At 47.7% G+C, this 16,838-nt stretch overlaps 1 protein-coding gene across 1 annotated transcript; it reads left to right on the top strand.

Annotated features, from left to right (window-relative positions):
- Positions 1 to 187: 187 nt before the first annotated feature.
- CNGA4 (cyclic nucleotide gated channel subunit alpha 4) lies at positions 188 to 5,034 on the top strand. Its single transcript, XM_059069545.1, is given in 6 exon segments — positions 188 to 249; positions 385 to 486; positions 678 to 784; positions 1,085 to 1,730; positions 2,489 to 2,838; positions 4,574 to 5,034. Coding segments are annotated over 6 exon segments (1,728 nt in total).
- Positions 5,035 to 16,838: the final 11,804 nt, after the last annotated feature.

Raw genomic sequence — 16,838 nt, 5'->3', positions numbered from 1 at the left:
GGAGCCACACTGCCTCCACCCCTTCAGTAGCAGCTGGCCCTGGTTGTGTTGCTAAGAGCTTCAGAAGCCAAAGATGGAGGAATCACAGCTGGAGACCAAGGACAGCTTGGCACTACCCCCACCTCCTGAAGCCTCCTGCAGGCAGAGGCCCTGGATATCTTACACCCAGGGACCAGGCCACAGAACCATGAGCCAGGACAGCAAAGTGAAGACGACAGAGTCCAGCAGTTCTGCCCCACCCAAGGCCAGGTGAGAGGCCCCGGTCCCCTGCGTAAGATCTGTCTGCCTCACTAGATGGAGCCTGATCTTTCTTTGCTGCCTCCAGTCACAACCGCAGCACTGAACGGTGAATAGATGAAGCACAACTTCCCCTCTTGCCCACAGGAAGTTGCTGCCTTTCCTGGACCCATCTGGGGATTACTACCACTGGTGGCTGAACACTATGGTCTTCCCAGTAATGTATAACCTCATCGTCGTCGTGTGCAGGCTTGGCGCGATGGGACGGGCCTTAAGCAGAGACCAGGGCTAAAGAGTGAGGCCCAGGAGAGGGGCGGGTCCCTTGCACGGGGCTGGTGTAGGGGCGGAGTCTATACAAGAGCCCAGCGCTTAATGCTCAGCGGCTGCGGGAGAACACCTAACGTACAGAGGGCGCCCTTAAGCCTGTCCCTGCCACGCAGAGCCTGCTTCCCCGACCTGCAGCACTATTATCTGGTGGCCTGGTTAGTACTGGACTGCACGAGTGACCTGCTCTACCTACTGGACCTCGTGGTGCGCTTCCACACTGGTCAGTGAGTCTCTGGACTGACGTTTTTTTCCATGTTCCCTTCCTAAAGAGAGCCTCTTAGAAACAAGAAAGTGAACCCCTCCCTGACAGCACTTTCACATGCGTCTATGTTTACGGTACCCCTGTGCTCACCCCAGAAACCCTGGAGCAGGGTTAAGCCGGCCCCCACCCTGCCCTGGTAACTGTCTCCCTGGCCTGCCCTGGCCTACCCACCCTCAAACTCATTTCTGGAGCAGGCAGATGCCCTGACTCCACCCCATATCTGACACCACCCACGGCGGCCCCCACTCCCCCCACCAGGATTCTTGGAACAGGGCATACTGGTGGTGGACAAGGGTAGGATCTCGAGTCATTACGTTCGCACCTAGAGCTTCTTCTTGGACCTGGTTTCCCTGTTACCCACGGAAGTGGCCTACGTGAGTCTGGGTCCGCACACACCCACGCTGAGGCTGAACCGCTTTCTGCGGGTGCCCCGCCTCTTTGAGGCCTTTGACCGCATGGAGACCCGCACAGTTTACCCGGATGCCTTCCGCATCGCCAAGCTGATGCTTTACGTTTTTGTTGTCATCCATTGGAACAGCCGCCTATACTTTGCCTTGTCCTGGTAGCTGGGCTTCGGGCGTGACGCCTGGGTGTACCACGACCCCGCGCAGCCTGGCTTTGAGAAGCTGCCGCGCCAGTACCTCTATAGCTTTTACTTCTCCACGCTGATCCTGACCACCGTGGGCGATACGCCGCTGCCAGACCGGGAGGAGGAGTACCTCTTCATGGTGGGAGACTTCCTACTGGCCGTCATGGGTTTCGCCACCATCATGGGTAGCATGAGCTCTGTCATCTACAACATGAACACTGCAGATGCAGCCTTCTACCCAGACCATGCCCTGGTGAAGAAATACATGAAGCTGCATCACGTCAACCGCAGGCTGGAGCAGCGAGTCATTGACTGGTGAGGATGCTGGGGTTCCAGACCAGGACAGGGAGAGGCGTACTGGATAGAATCTGAGGAAGGTGGCTGGGTTCTTATTGCCTGGTGGGTCAGGCAGGGCATTCAGGATGTGGCTCATTGGAGGGTTCACTGGGTGGGACTTGGAAAAGGATTTCCTCCACTAATTGGATATGGACTTAGGGCGAGGGGTTGGGTAAAAGATTGACAGGGAGAGGAATTCATACACAAGGAAGGAGAACCCAGAACCCAGGGAATGGGAACTGCCACCACCTGATAGGACTCAGAAGGTCCTGGAAGAGGTAAGAGGGAAAAGCAATACTCCTCAGGGGATGGCCAAAAACAAGATGGTTGACTATGTCGCGGAGTCCGTACCGTAGGCTGAACAAAGGGAAGCGTCACCAAGTTGGGGACCTAGACCAGAGGATCGCTAAAGAAGATGGGGCTTGGTGACTGAAGTAGATATCGGTGATATGATGGTGGGTGAGTAGAGCCTGACGAGAGCTAACGGGTATCCTAGTCACTGTTCACTGGTGGAGGCTTCCAGGCCCTGGGTGAGGGAGAAGCTGTCAAAACATATCTCTGACCAGCAGGTAGTGCATTAAAGATGTTTATCAACCACTGTCAAGTATTCCCATGACCCCTGTGAGAACTCAGTGTGGTTGGGTTCTTGGCTGAGGCTGAGCTGAGAGCCCTGATGGAAGACGTAGAGGCAGGCATGTAGCAGGCTGGTGAGGAGTGATGATGTACCTTGCCCCCAGGTACCAGCACCTGCAGATCAACAAGAAGATGACCAATGAGGTAGCCATCTTACAGCACTTGCCTGAGCAGTTGCGGGCAGAAGTGGCCGTGTCTGTACACCTGCCTACTCTGAGCCGGGTGCAGATCTTCCAGAACTGTGAGGCCAGCCTGCTGGAGGAGCTGGTGCTGAAGCTGCAGCCCCAGACCTACTCACCAGGCGAATATGTCTGCCGCAAGGGGGACGTTGGCCGAGAAATGTACATCATCCAAGAGGGTCAGCTGGCTGTGGTAGCCGATGATGGTGTCACTCAGTATGCTGTGCTTGGTGCAGGGCTCTACTTTGGGGAGATCAGCATCATCAACATCAAAGGTGGGCACGCCATCATTCGTTCCGGAGATAGGGCTAGGGGAGGGGAATGGGGACAGCAGAGCCCCATGCTGAGACCAGGTGGTACTTCAGAGCCTACAGATTAAGGACACTTGGCCCTTGCCTGAGCCACTAGAGGGCTCAAGAGAGAAGCAGGACAAGGAGGGTCTGTTCCCTGAGAAGAGGCTGAGCCAAGGTCAATGAGCAGCGTGGGCCCTTGGAAGAGAGAGTAGACCTGCTCTGTGGACAGCCACCCAAGGCACCAACAGATCAGTGGAAAGTGCAGAGATAATAACAATCAATAATAATAATAATAATGGCTAATATTTATTGCATGCTTACTACGTGCCTTGTTCAAAGTTCTCCACATGTACCAACTCATCAAATTCTCACAGCAGCTCTATAAAGTGGGTACTATTATCCCCATTTTAAAGGTAAGGAAATTAGAGCACAGAGAGTTTGGAGAACTTGTCCAAGGTCACACAGGTAATAAGTATACACTTCTGGGATCAGTACAAGAAAGAAATTTCTCATAGCCAAGTGGAAAGGAAGGTAGAAGGAAGGAATTCCTATTTACTGCATCAACTCCAGTCCAGGCCAGGTACTGCACACTGGCTCATTTGTTCCTCTGCACACTGGCTCATTTGTTCCTCTTATCAGCCTGTGCAGTAGGAGTTGTTATACGTAATCACAGTAAAGACATTGAGGCCACAGGAGATGGGAAAGGGGGTGAGAGCACTGGATGTGCTCTCTGTCTGGGGATCCCACTCTCCAGTTGTCCTAAATGCCTTACATCTTCCTCCAAGGACCCCCTCAAGACCCACATCTTGTATGTAGCTGGCCACTGTTTACCTGACTTTGAACAAGTCACTTCCCTCTTTTAGGCCTCAGTTTCCTCACCTACCCAAGAGGGATGATATTAAAAACCCAAAGAGTTATTTGGGAGGATTAAATGAGCTATGAGTGAGGCACCCAGTGCAATGCCTGGCACATAGCAAGAGTTCAACAAACGGTAGTTCCCTTGCCCCTTCTAAGGTCCTTCTACCTCTGAGACGTTGCAGCATTCAGACGAACCTATCTTCCCACCCACCACCCACCAATATCTTTCTAAAATGCAGATGACACCGTACAGTTCTCCTGCTTAAAATATTTCAATAGTTTCTCACTGTCCTCAACACAAGGTCTGGACTCCTTGCCAGGGCTACGAGACCAGCATGACCTGGCTCTCTCCATCTCTCCTCCTCTCCTCACGCCCTGAACTTCAGCCTCCCTGGGCTGCTTACTGTATTCTGTGACCACCTAACTCTGTCCTAAGTCCATGCCTCCACTCATACTCCTCCTCTGCCTAGCTGCCCCCCCCTTCCCCTAGTTACCTCCTACTCGGTCTAGGCATCAGTTCCTCCAGGCTTCCCTAAATTCTCTGCCTTACCACTTGTCAGGGGCTCTTTGCCTGTCTTCCTACAGTACCAGATGCACATCTACGTGGCACTGGCTATACTGTTACATAACTATCCCCTTAAATGTCTAAGTCCTCTAGACTGTGAACTCTTGGGTGCAGGTCACTGATACCCACCCAGCACAGGGCCCAGTCCCTACCCAGTACTTTACTGGATGAAAGAATCAATAAGGCAGGAAGAGAGGCTCAGAAGCACAAATGTGGAAGTGGGGGTCCTGGTTTCGGAGGGAAATGCCCCCTCACTCCCACCCTAACTTCCCACATGTCTGCCCGTGGCCACAGGGAACATGTCTGGGAACCGCCGTACAGCCGACATCAAGAGTCTAGGTTATTCAGATCTGTTCTGCCTGAGCAAGGAGGACCTGCAGGAAGTGCTGACTGAGTATCCACAGGCCCAGGCCGTCAAGGAGGAAAAGGGCCGTGAGATCCTGCTCAAAATGAACAAGTTGGACGTAAATGCCGAGGCAACTGAGATCGCCCTACAGGAGGCCACGGAGGCCCAGCTGTGAGGCCTCGACCAGCAACTCGATGATCTGCATACCAAGTTCGCATGACTCCTGGCTGAGCTGGAGTCCAGTGCGCTCAAGATCACCTATCGCATCAAGCGGCTGGAGTGGCCGACTCGGGAGTGACCAATGCCTGAGGAGCTGGCCGAGGCCGATGATGAGGGCGAAACTGGGGAGCGAACGTCCAAGGATGGAGAGGGCAGAGCTGGCCAGGAGGGACCCCCAAGCCCAGAGTGACCCCATGGCTATTCCCCAGACCCCCACCACCAAGTGAATCAAGAGTTGTAGGAAAGCCTGCCTGGAGAAACTCTGCCATCCTGTCTGCTAGGTTACAGAGATGGGAGTGAATTGGGTATGTAGATGCACCACCTAGAGATGCAGGAGTATAGCACACATTTATCCCCTGCTCACCCAGCACACACACACACACACACACACACGCGCGCGCGCGTGCGCGCGCACACACCTATTTGCATATATCCACACTGGCCGTGAGACTGTGAAATCCATATAAAATGCTCTGGAGTTCCCCTTCTCAGAGCACACATGCTTTCTCACATAGATATGGCTTATACCCACATCATATATGCACATTCAGTCACACACCTCATAAACAACATATATACTGAGAATCACACATCTGTACACACAGATGCCTTCCACAGGTTTGCACACTTTTGTGAACACACAAAAGCACTCCCATAACCCTCTTGTTCCAAGATATCTTTTAAATGCCCCTCCATATGGGAGGTTCACAAGTGTACCCTGCAAGTAGCACTTCAATAAATATTTGCTTCCTCACTAAGCATTTATGGGGCTGATGGGAAAAAGCAAAGCCAATGTGGTCCAGGATGAATTCTGTCTGAATTCTCGGTTACAGGGGTAAGGGGCACAGGCTGTGTAGAGTTGGTGGGTTGGATTCAAAGAGGCGGGAGTACCTGATGAATCAAGAAGCACTGAGCCAAGGCACAGCAGGCTTATGCATCACACTGCTGAAAGTGTGCACGTGTTTTCATAGACACATTCACATATACACACTGTCCATTGCATCTCACAGCAGAGTTTGTGTCCTCAACCTCATGAGCTCTGAAGGGTTTGATCTAGCTTAGTAAGCCAGAGGAAATACCTCTGCTCCTTTTTCCTTCCTTTGGTTCAGCCCTGGAACCTGAGGCCAGGGCTACCTTGCTCTTGGGACTGATTCCAAGGGGAGAGTAGTTCCCAGGACTACTCAGCTGGCCCTGTCCTATCATGCTTGTTCTCAGAGCTGGCCTTTGTCCTGTCAGAAACCCAGCCCTCCTCCTCTATACATTCCAAGATATAGGGTGGACAATAGAGACTAGGTGGAGTGGAATATCATGACTGGGGACAACAGGAGATGAGTGTTTGGGGAGCTTTGGAGAGACTTTTACATACTTAGAAGAAGGTCTGCAGGTTTGGGGCAGAAGAGGTGTTATAGGGTCTATGGAGCAGAGTCAGGTGTCATCTCGGAATCAGATTCACCCTTGCCACAACTCTAGCTCCTCCAGGGCCTGGCAAGTCTTTGGGTGTGGGCTGTGCCAGGTGGTATTTTAAAATGTGCCTGGAATTTAGTTTATCAATATCAAACTGATAAATCTGACTGAGTGATGACACACTCAGAGATCAATGCCAATGAGAGAAGAATTTATTACTTACAGTCCTCAACAGGAGGGGCCACACTGTGCCATGCAGGGCCACATGGGGAAGCACCAGCGTTGGTCAGGAGGCAGAAGGAACAAAAAGAAAACATGGGTAAAAAAGCCTTTATTTCTATAGTGGTAGCAAGTTTTTAGGTGGGGACATCCCCTATTAGGTAGGAAGCGAAACACAGTTTGGGGTCTTGTGGTTGAAATGTTTGTAATATGATTTTCAAGCATCCATGAAAGATCACAGGGAATATGTAAACAACTTTGGTCATTAATTTTCTCATGATTTCAAGATGTTGAATCATCAGTTACAGAATATCAAGAATGATTATTACAGGTAGTACAAAAGAATGTAGGGTAAGGCCCCCAGTGCTGTGAGGGCAGGATGCATAGGGAGTATCAGCTAATGTGTTGTCATGGAGACATTCCCCAGAGCTGTTGGGGTCCTCTAAGCTGAGCAACCTTTTAGATATGATGCAGGACTCAGACAAGAAGGACTTGAAACAAAACTTTTTCAAATAACCATAGAAACTGAGGCTGTGGTTGGAGCCAGGGTGTCAAGAGAGATTATGAGGGTCATTGCACATTAAGTCATTTTAAAATGTGTGGTTATTTTTTGATAACCTCCTCACAAATCATGAGATCCATCGGATTGTCACTGTCTGTCTTGATTATCACTGTATCCTCAGAGCCAAAACTGTGCCTGGCATATGGTAGGTACCTAAATATATATTTGGCAACCAAAGAGATGGGAGTCAAAGCAGGTAAAGGCCCAACATTGGAGGAAGACGTGTGTCAGTTTCTCAAGAGGTTTTCCTACCATCTCTACCTTCAAATCATGTTGAGGTAGAATGGGTGGGTATGTAATGAAGGCCTTTTTAGTGGTTCCTGATGGATTTGGGGTGCTGAGAATAAGCTTTTCATTGATAAGGTGCACACCTGTCCCAAGAGAAGGCTCTCTTAGAACAGGTGGCCCTGCCACCCCATAGAATCCTGGTCTACAGCACAAGGAGGGTAATAACTGGCCATCTTGCCTATCTTGGATGCAGAAACAAAATTCTTCTGGAGTCAGCTGTGCATCTTGCTCTGTCTCTGCTTTTCCAGGATGAGGAGATCAAATTCCTCCTGGTAGAGCTACCACACCACAAGACATCTTGAATATCAGCAATACCATGCTGGGGTCCTCTAGTTGTGGAGTGACTTCTGTGTGGAAAACAGTGTTTTGACAACTTGGGATCAAGCTGCATAGAGTTGAGTCAGGATGGGAAGAAGGGAACACAATTTTAAGCCTGGAATCACAACAACAAAACAACAACAAAAATAATCTTTTAGCCCAAAGAATATTATTTACTGTGTCAATTACTAGGCTAAGTACTTATATATGTGGCAAGAAACTTCACTGAGATATTCATTTGGGTTTTGTTCATTTTATTCCTCCTCTCATCATAAGAAAGTACCTAAATTTTTGTATCCCCTTGACTTCAAGGGGATTTTTTTTTTTTGAATTGCAGCATCAAAAATAGAAATTTCCAAAATGGGAAAAGAATTTGAAAAAGAATAGATACATGAATATGTATAACTGAATCACTTTCCTGTACACCTGAAACTAATACAGCATTGTTAATCTACTATACTCCAATATAAAATAAAAAGTTAAAAGCATAGGGCTTCCCTGGTGGCGCAGTGGTTGAGAGTCCGCCTGCCGATGCAGGGGACACGGGTTCGTGCTCTGGTCCAGGAAGATCCCACATGCCACGGAGCAGCTGGGCCCGTGAGCCATGGCTGCTGAGCCTGCGCATCCAGAGCCTGTGCTCCGCAACGGGAGAGGCCACAACAGTGAGAGGCCCATGTACCGCAAAAAAAAAAGTTAAAAGCATATATAAATTTTCAGAAGCTCTCTGCCCTAGCTTTTGTTTGTGAAAATCAGAGCTCCGAGGTTTTCACAAAAAATTCACCTGGGGTGAATTGTGCCCGATTGTCTGCGAGGACTGAGAATTGAGGGAGCAGAAGCTTGTGGACTTCTGAGGAAGGAGATTCCCCAAGACTAAGAAAAGGAATGGGATTCTTCAGCATTTTACTAGTTTTCTTAGGCTGCTGTAACATATTGCCCCAAATTTAACAGATTTAAACAGCACCCATTTATTATCTCACAGTTCTGGAGAAGTAACACCAGAGAACAAAGACAATGGAAGTAAAAATTCTACCTATCACAGGGTTTCTGGGAAGGAAAGCAGCCTGGACCCCACTTTCACCCCAGGCCCAGAATAGGGAACACTAAAAATTGAGTCTTTGGAAACTGGAGAAAGATCAACTCGCCCCAGCTCACACTGGAGCCTCAGAGCAGCACCCTTAAGGGGAGCACAGGCTTGAGCGAGGTGCATACCTTCATAACCAACATGGTCTGACTGCCAGAGGCCCTCCCCCTCTCCAGCTATTCTGTCCAACATAAAACCCTCAGAGACTTTTTTTTTTTTTTTTTTTTTTTTTTTTTGTGATATGCGGGCCTCTCACTGTTGTGGCCCCTGCCGTTGCGAAGCACAGGCTCCGGACGCGCAGGCCCAGCGGCCATGGCCCACGGGCCCAGCCGCTCCGCGGCATGTGGGATCCTCCCGGACCGGGGCACGAACCCGTGTTCCCTGCATCGGCAGGCGGACTCTCAACCACTGCGCCACCAGGGAAGCCCCCTCAGAGACTTTTATAAGACCCTAAATTTGGAGGAAGGGAGAATGGAAAGAAAGTCACAAAACACAAGTGAGATTAAATCTTCTGTAAGGTAGGTGGTTAAACACTTAGATTTGAATTGTCTGATTTAGGGAATCAAGGAAATGTCCAATTTTTTAACACATTGTTATGGAATCACTTATAACTGCTCTATATAAATGATATCATTTGGAAATTTAAATGAGCAATATTAGGAAATTTAAATGATTTTTATGCTCATTTTTCCAAATCAGGAAACAAGCCCATGGAGCAACTAAAAATACTACATATGATTTATTGTAAAGCTATTTTATGCCAGGTCCTGGGCTAAGTGCATTGTCTCAATTAATCTTTACAACTATGAGAAAGATGTTCTTATTTCTCCATTTTGAAATGAGGAAACCAAGGCTCTGGGAGATTAGATAACTTGCCCAGTATCACAGGGCCCCTATGTCACATGGAAAGAAAACAAGGTCTGTCTTACTGTTTCTTTTAGGGAGATAAGAAAAGGAACTACCTCAGCTTGAGGTCAAGGCCAGGCAAGCTCCTTCTTTTCTTGAGAATGACTGTTGCAAGCCGTAATGGTGGTAACAAGTAGTAACCAGAGGAGAAGGAGTCAGTGGTGCAGAGCAAAACCTGTGAATCACCAGCAAGCCTGCCCAGTGTGCTGAAGTGTGATCTCAGGGCTACTGCCAAAGACAAGGGACCACCCACTGCTCTGGAGAAAAGCTGCCAATTCCAGCTCGCTGCCCCCACATATGCAGCTGTGGGAGGAGGGCAGGTGTTGGGGAGTCACCGCCAGATTCCTACAGGGGTGTCAAAACTGTTCAAGGGCCCTCCTGCTGAGAGCCCAGCTGCTTCTGGCTTACCTCTTCTCCCTCCTGCAGGATCTAGGGCCTCACCCACTTCCCTCCTTGGGTCACTAACCTCAGGACACCTTGGCCTGGCTAAGATTTGAGATGTACACGCCTCCTAAGTGTTCCCAGTTAGCTATTCCCCCCACAGAAGCTTTGTTGGCCTACGTACTTCACCCTTTCCTTTGGCTGCTAGACCCAAAGAGAGATGGAAATCAAGTATCAAGCTTGGGAGGAAATCCCATTCGTAGTGAGACAGGCCATCCAGCCCAGGGCAGATCTGGTGCACACACTGGGAACCAGGAGCAGGAGGCAAGGTCGGTGGATTCTAGCTTGGGGCTGAGGCTAGGGTTTGGCTTGACGCTTGGATCAGAAATGGATGGTCAAGCTGGACTGGAGTTGGGGTCAGGGCATGGCCCAAGTCAGGGCAGGTGTTAGGCTGGCCTAAAAGCACAACAGATAAGAAAGAGTCTGGAGCCAATCATGTGCTTGTAGGCCAGTCAGAGTCAGATTTTAGTTCTGAAACATTGGTTACTGGCTGGGGGACTCTTCACCTCCTACAAAATCATTCAAGGTTGTTGAAAGCAGCGCTTGGGGAATTAAAATGTAAGTGATATAAGAAATGTAAACTGTCTACCAGTGCCTGACAGATAGCAAATGCTTAATAATGAATAATAGCTATGACCATTACTCCTATCCCTGTAGCAGCTTATGCCTTTGAGGACCCTGAGGAGCCGGGTTGTGCAGCCCTGCTTGGCCCTGGGCCTTGGGGCTGTGCTGGCAATGCCAGGTCTGGCCAGAAGAGGGCGCAGGGCTCTCCTTTCCTCTCTTCCTTCCAGCTCCCTCCCAGACCTGCATTGCCTTGCAAAGCTGGGAGAATTCCCCAGGGAGAAATGGAATCTTAGAGACAGAATCGGGGTCTCAACTGGTTTATGAAAAAACTTATTCAGATGTTTTAACAAAAACTAAAATGCAGCAGTGGTGATGCTGACAGATATTAGCTGTGCCAAATCAGAGCCCAAGGCACCTGGTGGGGTCTACACTATGGAATGGCTGGGATCATTCAAGACTCCCCTACCGGAGAGCTTGAAAACTCCTGTGCTTTTTACGCAGAATGCTTGGGCCCTCTCTGTGTCTGGCATTGCCTTTCCGGTTTCGGTACCTTGGCCTGTTGCCCTCAGCCTTGCACTTCAAGACCAGTGGGTTTCACAGGGCCCCACAGGCTCAAATGTATTCCTGGAAGCCCTCTATCCATTTGACTTCCTGGGTGAGCCTTCCTATGGCCATTTTAGCCCTCAAGTGAGGCCCTGACCTGGGGGGATCCAGGCCTGTCTTGGCCTACCTGTGAGAGCCTCATCTGAAGCCAAATGTAACCCTCCAGTGGGAGCCAGCCCCCAATGTATGTTCTGCTCTCCCCAGCATAAGGCCAGCCTCTGGAGGGCTGCTCCTGCCCCTGGTTTCTTTCCTCTGGCCAACATCCCTGCCTGCTCTGGCTCCAGGCGGTGTGTCTTCTCAGCCCATTCCCTCTTTTTTGAATTATGCCTAGAGAAGGGGCTTCTGTGTGGGCAGGGAGTGCATGGGCAGGAGCTCAGCACAGAAGAATATCTGCACATCACAGAAATGCCGAGAAAAGAAGGCCTTGAACCGGGAGGGGAAGAGGCAAACTGATCAGCCACAGGGGGAGGGACTGAGCCAGTGGGCAAGCTGGCACCCCAAGGACTAAATGACTGGTTCCCCTCCTAGCACTGGATCCCAGCTGCATGTGTGTCAGGACCAGGGGTGTGGAGGCAGAGCGTGTTCATGACCCTCACACCACCGTGTGTGAGCACTGGGTTTCCCAAGGAAAGTGCTGATGTTTTGTGGACCTGCAAGCTAGCTGGAAATAGGTCCTACCTTATAAAGCAGGTTATGTGGCTGTGCATACGGCACTATGCGCTCCTCTCTTTCGTTCTTTCCCTTGCACATTTACAGACATGTTGTTTCATTCCCCTCTTATCTCAACTGTGATATGGAATATTGAAAGAAGGATCATGTGCCCACCTTGGGCAGTAGTGTGGGTGACTGAGACTTCCCCAAGGCAAAGGTAGATTGTTCTAAGCCACAAGAGTCAAGCGAGGTGGGCCAGCAGCCCCTGCAAGACACACACACACACACACACACACACACACACGCACCAAAACCCAAAAAACTGACAACATTGACAGGTCAAGGCCTGAGTCAGAAAGGCAGCTTCCCTGAGGACTGAACCTGGCCCTACTTCAGGACCTCATGCACTTGCTTCCTTGACCTCTTAGGTTTCTGACTTGTTCTGGAACAAGGGTCCAAGTCTCTGTCCTCTGGCATTGACTTTGCATTTCCCTCCTTGCTCTCATCTAAAATTCCCCTGTTTCCTGGCCTTAAGCAATCCCATTCTCTCCAAATGTTGGCTTAACTCTGGCATGGATGGAATTTCCTGATTTTGAGAAATGAGCTTTGACCCTCTTAGCAGTGCATTTTCATCCCTCCTCTGATCATGGTATGTCCTCTTTCCCCACTGTATCTATGACTTGGGTTTTTTTCCTCTTTACAAACCATCTTCTTGAAACAGTTTATACCCACCATCTCCTGGTCCTCACCTCCCATCACCCAACTGCTCTTAGTTAGAGGGGAGAATATGAGCAAGGTATGCAGATGATGAACGATATGGAAAACACCATGAAACAATAAACAACTCAAGCTTCCTTGAGCACAAAGAAAAGATAGAAATGAGAGTAGTGTGGGGAGTGGTTTGAGAAAATGTTGGAGAAAAAGACAGACACCAGACCCTTGAAATATAGACAAGCAAAACGGCAATTACAAGACACATAATTGTAAGAATTACTGTAATGAGAGATACAGGTGTTACAGAAGTACATGGGTTAAGAGGCACCTAACCCAGATGTGTGAGGCTAAGGAAGGCTTCTCAGAGGAGTTTCGTCCTCTGTAACTCCTTTCCCAACATCAGCAAACTGCTATATCCTCAACTTTGAACACCCTCTCAACTCCCATGTTAACTAAAACCAGCCATCCCCTAAAGATAGTATATCCTTCACAGAAAGGGGTGGCTTCTCATCCTCTCATAATCCATGTACACAGATTTGGGGATCCTCTGCCCTCACCAATGCTGCTTCTTTACTCTCAATAGACCTCTGCTCTTGGACACTCGTATGTTCATTGTGCTACCCTCTTCCCTTCCTTATTGCTGATGACACCCAACCTTCTAAAGCCTACTTAATACTCATTTAAACTTTGTCACCTACCTCATAGTTCTGTCTTCTCCATGTTCAGCTGAGATTTTGTGGCCCATCATTTCACGCTTGTCCCTTTGTTTTCCATCCCACCCATCTGGTAAAATCTCAACTTAGGAGGAACTGAACCATCAACATTCTCCATGCTTGCATCCAGCTGTCTGGGCTCTGCTGGAGAAACTGACACCACTAGAAATTCACGGTCACCAACTCTTAAGTGGGTCCTCAACACTTTCCTAATTATCTTACTACATTCCTCAGATGTCCACTTTCCCTTTCCCATTATATACAGTTTTCTTAAACCATCTTGACTCCTAAAATTTCAGTCCTATACACACACACACACACACACATACATATACACACCACTCACTGTAAACAGATCTTCAATTTCACAGAGAAACCAGAAACTATCAGAAAACAGCTCTCCACCAAATCTAACACCTACTGTCTTAAGCTACAGATCAAGTTGCTATGATAAAAGAGAGAAAAAATTGTAGAGCCTTAAGATTGTAGTTTCTTTCTTTTTCATACAAGAGAACCAGAGGTGGCAAAATGACTTGAGCATGTAGGAGACCCAGGCCCCTTCCATCTTGTCTCTCTGCCATCCCTAGTGTGTGAGGGATGCACACTTCACTGCATGACTGAAAGTGGCTTATCCACATCCACAGTCAACCTGCAAGAAAAGTCAACGAGGAAGAGAGAGTTCACTCTTTTCCTTTAAGAACTTGATCTGGAAGCTGCACTTATGACTTCCATCTACAACCACAGTCTAGAATGTAGTCATTAAGCCAAACTTAGCTGCAAAAAAAAAGTCTAGGAAATATACTTGTTATCTTGTTGCCATGACATTTTCATCTATATACTTGTTATCTGGTTGCCATGACATTTTCATCTATAATTATTCTCTTCTAACTTCTTACAATTGAATCTGTACTCCCATCAAAAGCTAGAACCCTCCACACATGCACTGGGTTCCATACTTCCCTACCTTTTCTTAGGAACCTTGCATTAGTGTCTCTGTCTCTCTCTCGTATCTTCAGTCTTTTCTACACATTGCAGTAATTCCATCTGCCCCTAAAAATGTTCTAGTTCTTCCATCTTAAAATCTTTCATTCCACATCCCCCTCTAGTTACTACCCTCTTTCCTTTCCTTAATAACTATTCTTCAAAAAAGACTTGCCTAACCAAGGGGGGAAAGTGGGGGGGTTGCTGTGATTAATTGGGAGATTGGGATTGACATATATACACTAATATGTATAAAATGGATAACTAATAAGAACCTGCTGTATAAAAAAATTAATAAAATAAAAATTAAAAACAAAAACCTTGTCTAAAGTCACTTGCTCCACTTTCTCCCGTGACATTCAGTGTTCAGTACATCTGATCTGTCTTCCGCCTCTAGGACCTCACCAAAATGGCTCTTTCTGCGGCCAAGGATGTCCAGGTCCCTGAATTCAGAGAACATTTCTCATCTTTGTTTTCTTGGTCCAGGAGCAGTATTTGACTCCATTCAGCATGTCTCCTTTTGCTTTCATGATGCTTTGCTCCCCTTGTTCTCCTTTCACCCCTCTATATGCTCCTTCTTGGTCTCTTTTGCAGACTGGTTTTTCTCTATCCAGCCTTTAAATAATGGTCTTTTCCAGACTTCTGACCTGGTTCCTCATTTATCCTTCTTCAACATACTCTTATTAATTCTATGGTTTATGTTACTTCCTATACAAACTGCTTATTCAGCTTCCTACTGGAATTCCTGCTTAGATGTCTAATAGGCCTCTGAAACTTTACTTATCCAAAATGGACCAGATTCCCTGGTGGGAGCTGCTGTCTGGTAGCTACTATTTTCTCTATGAAGTGGGAGGCCGTGTTACTTGTTGTGACTGAAGGATGGTATGTGTGTGTGTGTGTGTGTGTGTGTGTGTGTGTGTGTGTTTGTACATATGGGCTGTCACCAGGGTAAGAGATGAAATAAGAGATTTTATAAGTCAAGAAAATTTGAAAAAAATATTTTGTAAAATGAGAAAAAGAAGGTGACCAGAGAAACAATAAAACTTATACTGGGAAGCAGTGTACTAGGAGCACCTGAATTCTGACTTCCCAAATCCCTGGCTTTGAACTGTGGCTTTTTTCACCTAGTAGCTTTGTGGCTTTGGGCAAGTTACTAAAACTCTCTCTGAGCCAGTTTTTTCATTTAAAATAGTGATCAATAATCTTGTGCCCAAATTTGTAGTTCTTTGTGAGGATTAAAGATAATATGCTTGGAACATAGTAGGTGATTATCAAACAGTTCCTATGCAGTTCCCAGTTGGTCCCATTCCTTAAGTTGCTCTCCACACCAGCTGCCACTAAAATATTTCCAAGTCTTTCTAAATTTTAACAAATTTCCAATGCCCTCACTTCTTCCTTGCATGGCTTGCAAGTGTCTGCATTTGCTACCTCCTGAGATGAGAGGTGTGTTATTTTCTATTTCTATGGTAACAAATTATCATGAATTTGGTAGCTTAAAAACATCCATTTATTAGCTCACAGGCAGTATGGCTGGGTTCTTTGCTCAGGGAGGATATCACCAAGCAGAAGTCAGGATGCCAGCCAGACTAAGTTCTCTTCTGGAAGCTCTGGGGGAAAACCTGCTTTCAGGCTCATTCTTGTCATTAGGAGGATCCAATTCCTGTGGTTGAAGGACTGTGGTCCCTAGTTTCTTGCTGGCTGTCAGCCAGAGATGGCTCTCAGCTAGAGGCCACTCTCAGGTACTTGTTCTATGCCCTCCTCCATCCTCAAGCCAACCACAGCCACCCCCATTCCTTGCCTCATGGCCCCCTCCATCTTCAAGCCAGCTACAATGTATCAAATCTTGTTCCTCAAATCTCTTTGACTTCCCCTTCTGCTGCCAACCAGAGAAAATTCGTGGCTTTTAAAGGACTCATATGATTTAGTTAGGACTAGTTGGATAATCTCTCTATCTTGATGTCAACTGATTAGCATCATCAATTACATCCACAAAATCCCTTTTGCCATGTACCATAATCTTAGGAGTAGAGTCTCATCACATTCACAGGTTCCACCCACACCTGAGGGAAGGAGATCATACAGGAGTGAGAGTCATTAAGGATCATATTGTGATTCTGCCTACCCAGGAGGGAAAGCCAGGAGAAACACCCCTGAGAAATGCCGAGACCTTGAGCTGAGATCAAAAAGATGAGTAGGAGTTAATTAAATAAGGAAGGAAAACTTCCAGAGAGAATGCACAGAAACCATGTAACTAAAGGATATACATCCAAAAACTGGACTAAAGGCCAGTGTCTTCAATGGAGAGAACAAGAACAACAGTGACTCCAAACAAGGTGGTTAGAGAGATCAGTAGGAGTCAGGACATGCAGGCTTCATAGACTCTGTTAAAAAGCTTTCTCTATCCCCAAAGCAAAGGTCAGAAGAGTGGCATAATCAGATTTGTAATCTAAACATATCACTCTGGCTATAAGGTGGAGGGTGGATGTAAGGAGGCATCAGTAAAACGTGGACCACTTAGGAGGCTGGGAGAGTAGTACAAGAAACAGTGG

The sequence above is a fragment of the Kogia breviceps genome, chromosome 7 (assembly GCF_026419965.1).
Source record: "Kogia breviceps isolate mKogBre1 chromosome 7, mKogBre1 haplotype 1, whole genome shotgun sequence".
Lineage (NCBI taxonomy): Eukaryota > Metazoa > Chordata > Mammalia > Artiodactyla > Physeteridae > Kogia > Kogia breviceps.
Note: the sequence above shows the minus strand (reverse complement) of the source record. Positions and strands in the feature narration are given on the sequence as shown.